Source organism: Staurois parvus, unplaced genomic scaffold (genome assembly GCF_062004578.1).
Source record: "Staurois parvus isolate SC_StPar_1 unplaced genomic scaffold, SC_StPar_1.0 ptg000361l, whole genome shotgun sequence".
Taxonomy (NCBI): domain Eukaryota; kingdom Metazoa; phylum Chordata; class Amphibia; order Anura; family Ranidae; genus Staurois; species Staurois parvus.
Window position 1 is genome coordinate 3,204,166 of NW_028318157.1, and position 17,277 is coordinate 3,221,442.

Consider the following 17,277-nt stretch of genomic DNA (forward strand, 5'->3'; position numbering starts at 1 on the left):
ATACCCAGAGATGAAACAAATCCTCCTACATAAGTTTATCCGCACTCTTGTCTTCTCTACAGCTGTTCAAAGTCCAGAATTTATAAATTGTGTCTGAGCTTTCAGAAAATGGGGGGGTGGAGAGCAGAAATTACACACTACAGCGCTCAGTGAGGAGAGATGACTGGTACGAAAGGGCAAACTTCCCTTCATACAGTACACAGGAACAAAGCTGAGGCTGTTAATTACAAGCTGTGTGCTGGAGATGCTTCCCCTGTCACCTTTTACTTCTTGGTGTCAGGAAAACTTGTCAGAAGTAATTCATGCTAATAGCAGAGGAAGGAAACCGCAGACAGAAGTGACACTTATTGCACCTAATTGAAACAAATACACGCTATAGTGGAATATGCTTTGTTCATATTTTATGTCTGAAGTTTACAACCACTTTAAATTCCTAATGAATTGTATATGCTTTCTGGATCTTAACTTGCATTAATGGATGCCTCAAAGAAACTGTAAAAGAGGGGAGTTTATGCTAAAATTTTAACTTTGTCCAATGCCAAAAATTATTTTGAAGAACATCTTATGAAACATCAGTAAAGAAAATGACAGGGCTTTCTATGATATCTTAAAGCTCCTGTGTGAATACGTTTTAAACAAGTCCCAAAGCCGGTCATTGTGTGAGCCAGACGTCTCATAGAGTAAACCAATTACTATCCGTACCAGGGGTGGACTGACAACTCATGGTGCCCCCGGGCAATAGGACATCATGGGGCCCCTGTGTCCTTGCCCAAACTCAAAAAAAGCCTATGAAAAAGGTACCAGGGGCATCTCATGGGGCCCGCTACTGACCCTGGGCCCTCGGGAAGTGCCTGAGTTTCCAAATGGTCAGTCCGCCCCTGATCTGTACATTTCCTCACTGATTCAAATCTTACATTATTTTTGTCTCACACACTCCCCTCCCCAGACACTGCAGCTCAAAGTGGGAGAGTTTCAGCAACTGAGGCAGAGCTGTCAATCTAGAATGCAGAGGGCAGGACTAGGTGTGGCCAAGTTCTGATTGAAATGCCACAGACTTATAAATCAGCATTGACAATGCGTATAGTGATGCCACCTGGAGATTTTACTAGTCACACTGTAGTGCAAGCAGGCACAGCCTACATGAGGGTGGCAACTCTGCTGTAAGTTCAGTATCAGTGCAACCACATCACAGGAAGCTTCATGAGATGAACTTCACTAGCAGGCTCAACAAATATTGGTGAGACTTCTGTTGGAGGATTAAGAGAAAACTGTGAGTGCAGATGCACTTAAAATAAAGTGCTGCAATAACTGTATAAAGCCATAGGTCTACTTTAATGCAGACCCAGCACTAGAATGCAAGGACTGCTTAGTATTTTGCCACTCCCATTTACAAATTGTGGCAATAAAGCGGTGAAAAAAGCTATGGGAAAATGTTAGCATACCACCAGTTTCTGCTGAAAGCACCTAGGCAAGGGTGACCTCTTGATTCTTCTATCAAGGAATGCTGAGGATGCCAAATATTTACTATAAGATATTCCTGCACTGTGCTGGTGCCTATTAGTATTCTCAATATTTCCAGGATCTTTCCAGAAACATAGCAATATCACACCTTTAAGAGCGAAAACTGGGGTTTCTGGGGTTTTTTTTTTAATTAAATAGGTATGCTATTTAGACTGGCATTTTGTGAGAAACACTAATCAACAAGCGACCAGCAGGGATGTACCGAACCCATGGATCAAATACACCATAATCTAAAAAAATAAGTTTTATTAGGTGTTGATATAAAACATAGGGGTTAATTCACTAAAACTGCAGAGTGCAAAGCCTGGTGCAGCCGTGCATAGCAGCCAATAAGCTTCTTACTTCAGCTTGGTCGATTAAACTTTGCATAAAAACCAATCCGCTTCAGGGCCAGATCTAGCCTGTCTGATGTGAGGGTGCAGTAAACAATGTCAGTTGGGCAGAGGATGGGAGGTCAGCAGGGCAGTGTACAGGGGGTCAGCAGGGCAGAAGATAGTGTCCGCAGTTTATAGGGCAGAATACAGAGGCCATTAGTTTGTAAGGCAGTATACAAAGGTCAGCAGAGCTGAGGACAGGGGTCAGCAGGGTGGAAGACAGACGGCACTGCTGGCAGTGCAGAGGACAGGAGTCACTTTTGGCTGGGCAGAGGAAAGGGGTAATTTTTGGCAGGGCATTCAGGAGAGCTCCTTCTTCCATTCCTGCATTGCACATACAGTGGGGCAAAAAAGTATTTAGTCAGCCACCAATTGTGCAAGTTCTCCCACTTAAAAAGATGAGAGAGGCCTGTAATTGGCATCATAGGTAGACCTCAACTATGAGAGACAAAATGAGAAAAAAAATCCAGACAATCACATTGGCTGATTTGGAAAGAATTTATTTGCAAATTATGGTGGAAAATAAGTATTTGGTCAATATCAAAAGTTCATCTCAATACTTTGTTATATATCCTTTGTTGGCAATGACAGAGGTCAAACGTTGAGATGAAGGCTCCTGGACTGCCATCTCCACTCCTCCCCTGTCTTCTTCAAGATCAGTCAGAGTGAAGGAGTCTGTGGGTGGAGTAGAGGAGGCATCCATGCCCCCCAGCCCCATCAACTCCGGCCACCTCGGGAGATATTGAAGATCCCCGAGTGGTCATTTAAGCTAATTAGATGACAGGGAAGAGGTACAGGCAGCCTCCCCCGCCTGGCTGGGCTCCCTGCTGACACAATCATTGATTTGGCTTGGATGTACATTTACTAGTACACAGTTTGCAAAGCTGCAAAGACAAGGTTAGTTCATCGGACTGCAGTATGGTTTAGCAAGCAGGCAAAACATTTGAGGTGGGGGGCTGTTGGCACTGGGGAGGCACAACTAAAATTTGGGGGGGGCATAGCCCAAATCAGCACCCCCTAGATCCAGCCATCATCTGCTTCAAGGTTTTCAGTCAGAGTTGCACAAAACTTTACAGGCTCCAGTTTTTAGTAAACCAACCCCATAGTACAACAAGTATAGAGAAGTCAAAAAGAATTGCCAGGTGTATGACCTTACTGATAGGGAAATATGGGTCTAGTGCAGGGGCAAAATATTATAATCCAGGTTGTATATAAGTGTCTAGAGGGGGATAGAAAAACATTGCCAAACAGCCGAATGTTTGTCTAGGAATGTCTAGGAAAAGTTAAAAGGATTGACCAATCCCCACTACCTACAAGCTTGGACTAGTGATAAAGGTCACTGTGGCTACTGACAGGCTTAACTGCCTATTTGAAGCCCAACATGCCACAGTGCCCATTCCAGCCTTGTAGCAATACTGTCCTAATCCATCACTACCACCACCAGCACATGCGTTTCTCCCTGATGTGATAAATGAGCCTTATACTCTGATAGGATTTTTAATTTTGATCTGTGGTCCAAAGTACAATTAAAAGAAAATGCTGTTGTGTTATCCATGATTGACCTCCTAATCTTATCACTAATTCTCAGGGAGTTGTTTCTAAAAAGAGAAAAAAAAATAGGTGCAGGAATTCCCCCCTTCTGAGTCGCATCTTGTCTCAGCCCCCCTACCCACATCTGACCACCGTCACTTGGTTCCACCCCCTACCCACCTCCCAGTACCACACCTTTTAGAGAACACAGCACCAAATATCATTTTGTGGTGCTAAAAAAGTTATATGCAATTTATTTATGATAACAAGGAAAGTAGTAAAAGAGATCTCCTGCAGCCAGCAGCATTAGACCCTCCCTAAGCAACAATAGATTCTACAGCAACAATGGACCCCAAAGCAAAATGCCACTGCAGCAACAATAGACCCCCAGCAGCTGCAACAGATCTCCCAGCGACCAGCAACAATAGACTCTCCATCAACCTACAACAATAGACCCATCCATCAACAGTAGATCCCTTCCAGCAACAATTGACCCCAATCAACAATATATCCCCCACCAGCAACAAAAGTCCCCCCAGCAAAAATAGACCACCACACAAAAATATATCCCCTTCACTGACAATAGATCCCCCAGCAGTCAGCAACATTAAATCCTCCAACACACCCCAGCAACGCTTGTCATTACATACATTCAGTGCTGGAGGTGCTGGAACTATGTTTCCACTAAAAAAAGGCCCTGCTAATTATACTAAACGTTGCTTGTAAGGTAGACAGTATAAAATAATTTCTCTCCCCTTCCCCACTTATCTTACACAGGACAGCTACGTAAATGTAAATATGGTTTGTAAGCATTAGATATCAAGTAATGTTGAATACATTTCTCTTAAACTAACTACACCATAATTACCTGGATTTCATGTACTGTTTGAAGTCAGCAAAAATTCAAACAACATTCACTGAATTACTTTTCTCCTTGACCTGGGTTGTTAAAAATAGAGCATCCAATAATGCCAGACATATTTCGCAAAGAAATTATGTCCTTAATTTAAGGCTCCCCTCGGAGATTTCCACTCAATTGTGCTTTTTTTTTTTTTTTTTTTCTTTGTGTGTGTGATTCATCTAAAAATAAACATCTCTCCTCCCTGTTCATTGTCAGAGGTCTGAAATTGTGTAAATCCTCATAGTTCTGTTGCTTATCGTTCAGATTTTTCTTAAACTAAGGGGTCATCTGACTTTAGAAGTCTTTACAGAATCTTTACATTTTGCATCACCCTATCCTGCAGATCATCCACAGAAGAAAAGGCTGCCTTCATTTTCTGCTCCGTTGAATGTTCTTCTTTTTTTTTTTTTTTTTAAGTCTTCTGCATATATATTTCTTTTGTTTCATCTGCTCATGAAAATACCAAGGCAACGCATTAAGATTTCTTTACAGCTCTGGATACCAGTGTTGGTATTGCGAATAGTGGTGGCAGAGAAATGGACCACAGAATTTGGCCTCACCTTAATGTCTCTGGCAAGTACATTTCCTCTTTACCACCTGTTACCCCCAACTGAAACTTTGCAATGCTTTACTAATTAACATAGATTCTAGCTAGGAATGGAGTAAGGATTGTGTGTATATACTGCAAGTTGAAGCATTTGTTTGTGTTTGAATGTTTCACATATAAAACTGATAGTTAATCTGGCTTTGAATATTATGCAGAAGATTCCATACTGTAGGTTATAGAGTTAGTTATTTGGGAAATACTGGATGGTCCCACGAGGCCATATATATTGAGATCTCTCAATAAAATTGACAAGCTGTGTCTGGGCTTACTTTGTCACATAATCTTCCCAAAATGGCCGATGTTAAAATGTGGTCCTGAAGTGCATGTGTAGAGAGCATTCATTTCTTTGGAGAAAAGAGAAAGGTTGCCTGACTATCAGAACCAAGACACAAACCTATTCATTAGACCAATTTTTCTTAACCTGGGTGCCGTCTGAGTTCCTCTGGGGTGTCGCAAGCAGATGATCCAGTTTACCCTGGATCAGTGTAATGTGTTGCCATGGTATGAGTGAGCCAACCACCAGCACCACATCAACAAATGGCTCTGTCAAGGGGGATCTGTGACGAGGGGGTCTGTGTGACTGGGGGGCTTTGTGATATGGGGAATGTGTGATTGGAGAACTCTGCGATGGGAGGACTCTGTAGTGATGGGGAAGCTCACATGTGATAAATACAGTAATTAATTTATAGGGGTCTTTAATGTACAGGTGTGACTCTTATCTGATCATGTATGAAGGGCTCTGTGATGTGATAGGGGGCTCTGACTTTAAAGGGTGACTCTGATGTGAAGGAAAGACTCTTATGTGATTGGGTGACCTCTAACTCAATGGGGGACATCAGATATGAAGGGGGGCTTCCAATGTGAAGTTAATTTCAATAAGTGGTTGTGTGTATTGTCCCAGGCTCCAGTTTCCCATTGATAAGTAACATTTACATTTTTTTTACATTTTAGACTAGGGTGCCTCAAGATTGTGTACATTTCTGAAAGGTGCTGCTACTGAAAAAAGGTTGAGAAAGGCTGGTGTAGACTGATGTTTACTAAAATTGTGTTGCTTTCCATTTATGGCAAGCCTTTGAGTTATTTTTTTATACACTTAGTAACAAAATAATCAAAGTAAATACATAATTGACCAATATTTGAGAAGCAGAAAAAGGAAGAGCTTGCTGAATGTCAATGTACTATGTATATTTTAAAGTGTATGTCTAGCAGTTAAAGTGTTTCTTTTAGCTTTGGCTAGAGTAGGGGATGGTTAAAACCATTGCCAGGTTGTATTTGTTTTGCTGTGTCCATAAGGGAGATTTCCTTTTACTCTCTGTACCAGTGACACAACGAAACGTTAAAGGAAGTAATTCTAAAGTGACAAGAAATCCCCTCTTGGGCAACTTCTATAACTGTAAAACTGGTCATTAGCACAGATGTCCCAATGGGAATGCTAATGGCAAAACCCCTGAAAGTTTGCAACCATTTGACTAAGCTATCCAAAACACAGCAACATTTCAGTAGAGATGCACTTGCCCCTAATTATTTATCTTGTAATCCCTCACACACTTTGCAAAATCACATGTCTATACATTCCAGCCATTTACAAAAATTATCCTGCCTTATTTGACATGAGTCCTAGACCACATTGCATGTGTCTTGTTAATGCTCCTGTTACCGCTGAGCACCTTCCAGGTCCTCCCTAACCCTCCCCTCGCTATCCTTCTCCTCCTTCAAGGCCTAATGCATCCGGCTCTTCTCTCCCACCCCTCTGACGATTGCAGTAATCTATCGGCCTCCAGGATCCGTATCACTCTTCCTGGACGACTTTGCCGCCTGGCTCCCCTTCTTCCTCTCCTCTGAGCTACCGACCATCATCCTCGGGGATTTCAGTATGCCCATCAACGTCAACAACCCGGCTACTTCCCAATTCCTCCTCCTAACCTCCTCTTTCGCGCTCACACAGTGCACACAGTCCTCCACCCACACCGACGGGAACACCCTGGACCTCGTTTTCTCCCACCTCTGCACCCTCCACAACTTCACTAACACCCCCTTCCCCCTCTTTGACCACCACCTCCTCACGTTTTCCATCTCCTTCCTCCTCTATCTCCCCCCCAAAGCGTCAAACCATCACCAGCTGTAGCCTCCGCAACCTGAACCCGGCCTATCTCCACTCGGCAGCTGACCGTCTGTACGACAGTATCCTTCCACTGTCATGCCCTGACCTGGTCACTACTGCGTACAACGACTCACTGTCAGTTGCCCTAGACTCCCTGGCACCCCTAACCACGCATAACATCAGACCCCAACCGCTTCAACCCTGGCAGAACGACCATACAAAATGTCTCAAACGACGCAGTCGCGCGCTGGAGCGATTATGGCGCAAAACCGATCTGGTTTTGCGCCATAATCGCTCCAGCGCGCGACTGCGATCTCCCTCCAGCATTCTGCCTCTACAAATCTGCCTTCCTCACCTACACCACCTCCCTCCACGCCACCAAGCAAGCCTATTTCGTAACCCTCATCAACACCCTCTCCACCTGTCCTCGCCCGCTCTTCTCCACTTTCAAATCCCTGCTCTCTCCCCCCCCCCACCTCCACCCAGTACCTCACTCACCGCCACGAGATTGCCAATCATTTCCAAAACAAGATTGACGCAATCCGTAAGGACATTGTCAATTCACAATATACCTCTCCACCTAGCCTCCCTCCCTCCATCACCCCCCTCAACTCTCCCCTCCTCCGACCTCGCAACCGCACTATCCCCCACCATGCCCAACTCCCCGCACACTATAACCTCCCCAAAACTCCGCTCCTTCAGCCCTGCTACCACTGAGGAGGTCACTAAGGTCTTCACTGAAGCCCGCCTCACCACTTGCCCCCTGGACCCTATCCCCTCACAACTCCTCCAGTCACCCCCCTCCTCCATCATTCGCTCCCTCACCCACATCTTCAATCTCTCCCTCTCTACTGGCGCATTCCCCTCCCCCCTAAAGCACGCACACATCACCCCCATACTCAAAAAGCCCTCCCTTGACCCCACGGACCTAAACAACCTTAGACCCATCTCCCTGTTGCCATTCACTTCCAAGCTCCTTGAGCGCTTAGCCTACAATCGCCTAAGCGCCCACCTCACTGATAACCTCCTTAATCCACTACAGTCTGGCTTCCGTCCCCTACACTCCACCGAAACCACCCTACTTAAAATCACTAACGACCTGCTAACCGCCAAAGTTAATGGCCACTACTCAGTCCTCCTGCTCCTCGACCTCTCCGCGGCCTTCGACACAGTCGACCACCCCCTCCTCCTTACTAAACTACACTCGTTTGGCATCAGGGACGCTGCTCTCTCCTGGTTCTCCTCCTACCTATCCAAACGCTCCTTCAGCGTTACCTATAACGCTGCCACCTCCCCCTCTCTCCCCCTCTCTATCGGTGTCCCCTAAGGCTCTGTCCTCGGACCCCTCCTCTTCTCTATCTACACCTCCTCCCTTGGCAAACTGATACATTCCCATGGCTTCAACTATCACCTCTATGCCGACGACACACAAATTTACCTCTCTACCCCTCAGCTCACCCCCTCACTCTCCGCCCGCATTGCCCACCTCCTGAACGACATATCAGACTGGATGTCGCTCCATTTCCTCAAGTTAAACCTGTCCAAAACCGAGCTCCTAGTTTCCCCCCCCCCCCATCCTCTCCATCACGACTAGCAACGCCACCATCAATCCCACCCCACACGCCAAAGTCCTGGGTGTCACCCTGGACTCAAACCTTTCCTTCCAACCTCATGTCCAATCACTATCAAAGTCATGCAGGCTCCACCTCCGCAACATCTCCAAGATACGCACGTTCCTCATCCCAGACACTACTAAACAACTCGTACACTCCCTCATTATCTCATGCCTGGACTACTGCAACTTCCTTCTCACTGGCCTACCCAAACAAATGCTATCCCCACTCCAGTCTATCCTGAACTCAGTGGCTAGACTCATCCACCTCACCAACCGTTCCACTTCTGCCACCCCGCTCTGCCAATCCCTTCACTGGCTCCCGATTGAATTTAATGCGTTGTGCAAACTACTAACTCAGACATACAAAGCCATTCACAATGCTGCCCCAAATGACCTAACCGACCTGATACCCAAATACCACCCCACCCGTGCCCTTCGCTCCTCACAGGACCTTCTACTCTCCAGCTCCCTAGTCTCCTCCTCCCACGCCCGACTGCAGGACTTCTCCAGGACTTCCCCCATCCTCTGGAACTCCCTACCCCATTCCATCAGACTGTCACCTACCCTCCTCACCTTCAGGCGCACTCTAAAAACCCATCTCTTCAGGGAAGCCTACCCCACCCTCACCTAACAACCGATCTCCTCCACTCCTCCTACCACTCCATCCCCCACAGCCACTTCCTCCTGTACCACTATCCCCTCCCTCCTAGATTGTAAGCTCGAAGGAGCAGGGCCCTCGAACCCCTCGTGTATTGTATTGTACTGTTTTGTCTCATGTTCTGTCCCCCACTATAATGTACAGCGCTGAGCAAACCCTTTTGTGCTATATAAACACTGTATAATAATAATGCCAAAATGCATTCAGTAACCTTTCATTTTTCATACATCCAAGTAATAGTAACAGAGAAGCCATTTCTGCTTTTGAATTTTCTATACATGTTAATAAGTGCAGCTCAGAATAAGCAATGAGGTTGATTTACTAAAACTGGAGAGTTCATAATCTGGTGCAGCTGTGCATGGTAGCCAATCAGCTTCTAACTTCAGCTTATTCAGTTAAGTTTTGACAATAAAACCTGGAAGATGATTGGTTTCTATGCAGAGCTGCACCAGATTTTGCACTCTTTAAGTTATAGTAAATCAACCCCAGTATTATGCAATGGTTAACTTTCTTCAATAGCCAAGAAAATGTTTGCTTGTTTTACCAAACAAAAGCATACCTTGTCAATGTGATGATAGCGATCCAATGGATCTAAATACAAACATGATAGATAAGTGAGTAATTAAACGCTATGCAATACTGAACTACTACATTAGTTTAAGAAGGGTGATGAACACAAGTTTTTTCCGCATCAAGTTGACTCCCCATTGGATTCTTGGTATTGAGAACTAGAATCCTGTTTTATCTTGCCCTGGAAAAAGAACTCTACAGAATGAATGGTGATATATTGGTTTCTGTCATTTCTCATTTTTATTGTATAGCTACTTTGCATGTTTAATGTCATTCATGTACAGTAATCATTTTAACCTAGATATGTAATGTCCCCGTTGTACATTAAAGCCAAAGTATATTAAGGTGTTTTAGATGACTGCTACTTTAATGTGCTTGAAACCTTGACACTTTGAAGCATCTTGTGTTTCCTACAGCCATAAATTGTATATGGCTTCAGAGGTTGGTTTGGGGTAGAATTGCAGTGAAGTTTCTAGAATGTGTGAAAAGTGATTGAAACACAGGATGTTGGAAGTTTTTAAACTTGGGAAGCAGCACCCAACATCATGTGTGCAGGGAAATGTAAATGACACTTTGTGATGAGGAAAAGGTAAGCATGGTCACATGGAGTAAAGATGAGAAATAAACTGATGGAGTAAATAGGAGAAAAAGCACAAGAAATAAAGAAAACAAAGTTGAAGTGTGCACAGTGTGTTTGTGTTGTGTTTATAAAAAAAAACATAATCAGCATTTGGCCTATAAACATAACATGCACAATAAATTTGATTTGTGATCAAAATTTGCCCAACAAAATTTTTGGCATTAAAAACAACAGGTCATTTTTCCAAAATTAATTATTAGCATACCATACACGTCGTCTCGCAGTGTAGTTTCCTTCCTGTTGCTTTTTTAACATCATCACATAGAGAAGTTATCTTTTTAGGAGTATTCATTTATATTAATAAGTATTAATGAGCCCATTACAAGCAAAGATAATGTTTACAGTGCTGTTGAGAAACTGTGAAAACAGCTTTCCCAAGGAAACTCAGCTAAGCTAAGCTCCAACTTATAAATAAACTGCAACTTCTTGCTTAATTTTGTGGGTGCCCTATGTCCATGAGAATCTATTCTAATGCAAGCAATAATGACCAGACCAGAAAACATACAGTGGGGATCGAAAGTTTGGGCACCCCAGCTAAAAATATGTATTAATGTGCATAAAGAAGCCAAGGAAAGATGGAAAAATCTCCAAAAGGCATCAAATTACAGATTAGACATTCTTATAATATGTCAACAAAAGTTAGATTTTATCTCCATCATTTACACTTTCAAAATAACAGAAAACAAAAAAATGGTGTCTGGAAAAGTTTGGGCACCCTGTAGAGTTAATATCTTGTACTGCCCCCTTTGGCAAGTATCACAGCTTGTAAACGCTTTTTGTAGCCAGCCAAGAGTCTTTCAATTCTTGTTTGAGGTATCTTTGCCCATTCTTCCTTACAAAAGTCTTCCAGTTCTTTGAGATTTCTGGGCTGTCTGTCACGCACTGCTCTTTTAAGGTCTATCCATAGATCTTCAATTATGTTGAGGTCAGGAGATTGTGAAGGCCATGGCAAAACCTTCAGTTTACGCCTCTTGATGTAATCCCCCATGGATTTCGAGGTGTGTTTAGGATCATTATCCATTTGTAGAAGCCATCCTCTTTAACTTCAGCTTTCTCACAGATGGCATCAAGTTACCATCCAAAATGTGCTGAAATTTTATTGAATCCATTTTTCCTTCTGCTCGTGAGATGTTCCCTGTGCCACTGGCTGCAACACAACCCCAAAGCATGATTGATCCAACCCCATGCTTAACAGTTGGACAGAGGTTCTTTTTATTAAATTCTGTGCCCCTTCTCCAAACGTACCTTTGCTCATTCCGGCCAAAAAGTTCAATTTTAACCTCATCGGTCCACAGAACTTGTTTCTAAAATGCATCAGGCTTGTCTATATGTTCATTTGCAAAGTTCAGACGATGCTTTTTGTGGTGGGGACGTAGAAGAGGTTTTCTTCTGATGACTCTTCCATGAAGACCATATTTGTACAAGTATCTCTTTATAGTGGAATAGTGTACCACAACTCCAGTGTCTGCCAGATCTTTCTGGAGGGATCGTGCAGTCAAACGTGGGTTTTGAATTGTTTTTCTCACAATCCTGCGAGCTGTTCTGTCTGATATTTTTCTTGGTCTTCCAGATCTTGCTTTAACTTCTACTGTTCCTGATGACTGCCATTTCTTAATTATATTCCGAACAGAGGATATTGACATCTGAAAACGCTTTGCTATCTTCTTATAGCCTTCTCCAGCTTTGTGAGCGTCAACTATTTTCAGTTTCAGTTTTCTAGACAACTGCTTAGAAGAACCCATGGTGCTGATTGTTGGGGCAAGGACAGATGAGTGTGGGCATTTAAAACCTTTGAGATTGACATCACCTGGTCTTCCCAGACGACGATTGAGAACAATCCATGACACTGGCAGGTCTCAGCTTTGCAAAGGGGGCAGTGCATGCTATAAATTCTGCAGGGTGCCCAAACTTTTGCAGACATAATTTTTTTGTTTTCTGTTATCTTGAAAGTGTAAATGATGGAAATAAAATCTAACTTTTGTTGACATATTATAAGAATGTCTAATCTGTAATTTGATGCCTTTTGGAGATTTTTCCATCTTTCCTTGGCTTCTTTATGCACATTAATACAAATTTTTAGCTGGGGTGCCCAAACTTTCGATCCCCACTGTACTTGTGTCTATGTGGCACCCTCAGAAGATTCCACTTGACAGTTTGTTGTAGGGAAAACAATGTATGGCAAGTTCTTTATTGCAAGGTATTGTGCCAGAATTATGTATGATCTCCTTCCCATGTCTTCCATTTTCTAAACATGAAAACTTGAGCAAAGGAAATATTTCATCAAAATACATTGTGAATCAGATTATAAGAGCACCTCCAATAATTCTCTGATGTATATGGCCAGTGTACATTGTCAGGCTAAAATGACCTTAACTTGCATGACTAGATTTAATATAAATTTCACATTCTGGTTTCCTGTCTGTGACTTTGATTATGCAGTAAGTATGACAAATGATATTATGCATCTATGTTACATGAATCTGAAACTGTTTTTGGGTCCATAGATGGCTGGCATCAAAAATGTAATTATAGCCACAATACATAATTGTTTGGGGTTTTCTGTTTCTGAATACATCACCAATCAGCCTAATACTCAGAAAATTATTGTAAATGTTTAATTCTGTTATTTGTATCATTATCTTGCAAATACAACAATACTTGAGGGGTAGTTATTTTTCAGTACAGCAAAGGTTAAGATCCAACATCTACTTCCAGATATTTAAATGTATTTTCAAGGAATCTTTGCATGAAGTATTTTTATTTCAGTAGAACTTGGAAAAGATTCTGACATTATGCTTAGTAATTTATTTTCAGACATTTGAACAAAAATAAGCAGTCTTTGCAAGAAAAAACTAATTTAAAAAGTATATAAAACAATTTATTGAGGAAGGTCTAGAAAACAATGCAATGTGGTTATTGTTATTTTGATCATTTTAGAAAACAAACTGATGGCACAATACTGTAATTTCAGATCCAGGGAAACATTCACCCACATGCCATCATCATCCTGCCCAACACCAATGGCATGGAACTTCTGCTGAGCTATGAGGATGAAGGGGTTTATATTGATACATATGGACACTTTACAAAAGAAAATGTACTACAATGGGGAGAAATGCCAGCATCTGTTGGTGAGTACTTATGGGGAATAGTGTTTTTACTTTTACTTTCATGTGAAGCCATAAATGTAGAATATGTTAAGGGGTATTCATTATAAGAATCGATAGACATATTTATATCTGTAAAGTAAGTAAATCTGTGTCACACCGGGATGGGGTGGAGGGTGGAGTTAGAGCTTGTATGTCCTTCTTTGAAAGCTGTTGGGAGATATCAGTTTTGTTCATGACTACATTTTACCTGATGTATAGAAAAAAATCAAGAAAAAAGCAAATTCACATTTGGTATAACAAAAGTGGCACAGTGGCTAAATGGTTAGCACTTCCGCATGGCAGTACTAGGGTTGTCGGGTTGAATCCCAACCATGGCACCACCTGCCTGGAGTTTGCATGTTCACTGTGTGCCTGCGTGGGTTTCCTCTGGGTACTCTGGTTTCCTCCCACACTCCAAAAGACATGCTGGTAGGCTAATTGGATCCTGTCTTAACTGGCCCTAGTATGTGTATGTATGAATGTAAGTTAGGGACCTTAGATTGTACGCCCCTTGAGGGTTAGGGACTGATGTGAATGTACAATATATATGTAAAAGCACTGCGTAAAATGACGGCACTATATAAGTACCTGTAAAAAAAAATAAAATACATACCAGGCCTTGGGGGGGGGGGGTGCTATAATCTGGTTTAGCTTCTTCAGTTCTGCACTGTGCAGTAAATAAATTCTGAATTAAGAGATGCCTTATACTGTACACTGACTCCGACAGTTTTCTTGATCTGGCAACAATCTTCCCATCTCCGTACAGAGGCACATTGTCCATGGTCAGTGTTACAGAGCAACTTCACCTTTTTGTTTGTTTTAGAAGGTTTTATGAAACTTGATTCTTGTGGTAGGCAGCTGTTGGTTATTGCATACTGTATGTCTCTGACAATGTTTCAAAGGTGTCTGTGCAAAAAAATTTAAAAAGACTGCAAGCACAAAAAAACACTTGATCTTACCAGAAATCCAGTAAATGCCTATATTCTTGTAGTGTGCTGACAACACTGGGGTTGATTTACTAAAGGAAAATGAACTGTGCTCTTTGCAATTGAGGCTTCACTTTCCAAAGAATATCTAATGTCAGCAGCGTTTCCCCTCATTTACTAAGCCCTGGCGCAAATACCCATGTGAAATGCAACTCCTTTTTTGGCACTTTGAGGATGTCATCACTTATGCACAGGATTGCTGTTAGAAACCACAGGGCCCTGTACAGACAACCTAACAGGCCCCCCCCCCCCAAAAAAAAAGACTCTGAAAGACTCTGTTTACTATGCTTCAGTTATGAATGAACACGGTGAGTGATCATTGCTGATCACTCATTGTGTTCATTCAGGAAAGGAAAGGGCTGGTAAATGTGACATATTTACAGGACCCCTCTCCCATACTCCATCCTGAAGAATCCTATTGTGTGCTTGCAACTGGCGGTGGGAAGGAGAGGAGGGAAGCCAGCAGCACTGTGGGGGTGGGGGCACACAGGGGGGCTTGGGTAGCTGAGGGAAACATATGGTGCACATGGAGGAAGATGGGTGCAGCAGAGGGGGGAAATGCTGGAACCGATCCCCTGTATGGTTCTCTCTACAGCAGCTGAAAGCCAGTAGGAGAGAGAGAGGAGAAGAAGTCAGCGCTAAGCTGCTGCAGAGAGAGCCATACAGGGGATTGGTTCCAGTAATTGCCCTCCATGCTGTGCTGCCCACATCAAATTCACCTAGTTGCCTGGGCCCCCCTGCTGGCCTGGGCCCTGTACAGGAGGACTGGTGGTACCCCCTTATCCATGGCCCTGCTTATGCACATACACAACTTTTTGTGTGTTTCTAACACTGATGATATAGAATGGTCACTAGAAGCATCCACAAGAACAATATTGATGCTTAGATATCCTGTTCTTCATATTCCTTCAGTAGCTCAGCAGTGTAACTCAGTGAGCACAACTAGCCATAGAATCCTGGTGCCCATATGTTTAAATGCATATATTCTGATAAAGCCTGTCATTCTATTTTCAGAAATAAGAACGCCTATAAAAGGTTGACATATGATATTAAGATCCAACACCGGTCCACTGAAATCAATTGCAAATATAACCATTGCTTGGCTGAAGTTGCATTTTCTTTAAGCGTACTGTATGTCTCTGTCAATGTTTCAAAAGTGTATGTGCAAAAAAATGTAAAAACACTGCAAGCATAAAAAACGTGTTGATCCTACCAGAAATCCAGTAAATGCCTATATTCTTGTAGTGTGCTGACAGCACTGGGGTTGATTTACTAAAGCAAAACGAACTGTGCTCTTTGCAATTGAGGTGAAGCTTCACTTTCCAAAGAATATCCAATGTCAGCAGAGTTTCCCCTCATTTACTAAGCCTTGGAGCAAATGCCCATGTGAAGTGCAACTGCACTTGCAAAGTGCACGGTCTAGTTGTCTTTTATCAAATCAACCACACTGCCTCTGCTCCGTCCAATCTGCCCCTCTCCTTATCTACATAGCATAACAGGGCTGTGTTTTGTAGTCCAGTAGGAGGTACTCAGGCAGGTCATATCTTTAGCATTTTAATGCAGCAGAGGCAGTTTGCCAGCCCATATGCAGGTAGTTATGAGCTCACTTTATTTCTGAGAAGATCAAAAAGTGTTTTTAAAGAGACACAACATTGGTAAATACTTTAAAGCATCTGCTGCTAAGCACTCAAATCAATGTTTCAAAATTTCTTCCCCTGAGATGCTAAAGCTAGTTATGGATATCTAGTAGATCATTCCTCATGAGAATGCTTCCTGTTAAAGGAGAAGTATAGCCAAAACTCTTTTGGCGATGCTTCTCCTGTGGATCACAGAAGTGCAGTTCATTGTGCACTCCTGTGATCTGTTTTTAGAAAACAATGGGCTGAATAACACTGTCGGCTGACGGCACAGAGCCAGCCATGCTCTGAAAAGATCCCAATCATATGGTCGGGATCAGGGGCGGACTGACAACTCATGGGGCCCCCGGGCAATAGGGGATCATGGGGCCCCTGTGTCCTTGCCCAAACTCAAAAAAGTCTATGAAAAAGGTACCAGGGGTAGAGATGAGCGAAGTATTCAAAAATTCGATTCGGCGAATTCGAGGAATAAATTCGATTCGATGCGAATATATTTGCTGCGATTTTAACTTATAAAAGGGTGTTTCTAGGCTTCAGAGAGCCTTTATATTAGTGCAGAACACTGTACCTTTAATTTAAATGCCCTTGGAGTCTGCTGGGGAAGAGAAATAATACTGTCAGTCAGTATGACATGCAGATGAGTGCCGTCGATCTTAGAATCACCGCACACTTCACTCATTTGGGCAGTCACGGGGCCAAAACCAGAGTGTGGAGCCACAGTGCGGCGGTGGAGGCAGCAGCAATGGGAGGCCATACAGCACCCTATGACAAAAATGGAACCCACCAGCAGTGTGAGGAGACCTGAAAGTGGCACATGGCAGAGTGTGGCGATGGAGACAGCAGCAATGGGAGGCCGTACAGGGACCCATGAGAGACTCTGGACCTGGCAGCAGCATGAGGAGGCGGTACGGGGGCCCATGGCAGATTACGGGCCTGGCAGCAGCAATGAGAGGCCCGTAATCTGCCAGCACCCTATGACAAAAAATGG

At 43.2% G+C, this 17,277-nt stretch overlaps 1 protein-coding gene across 1 annotated transcript in view; it reads left to right on the forward strand.

The window, feature by feature from the left end:
* The window catches only part of NRK (Nik related kinase), a 335,992-nt gene that overhangs the window by 290,939 nt on the left and 27,776 nt on the right, over window positions 1-17,277 (forward strand). The window contains exon 30 of the mRNA XM_089684925.1: window positions 13,489-13,648. Within this exon, the coding sequence (XP_089541051.1) occupies window positions 13,489-13,648 (160 nt within the window). The remainder of the gene's footprint in view (window positions 1-13,488; window positions 13,649-17,277) is intronic.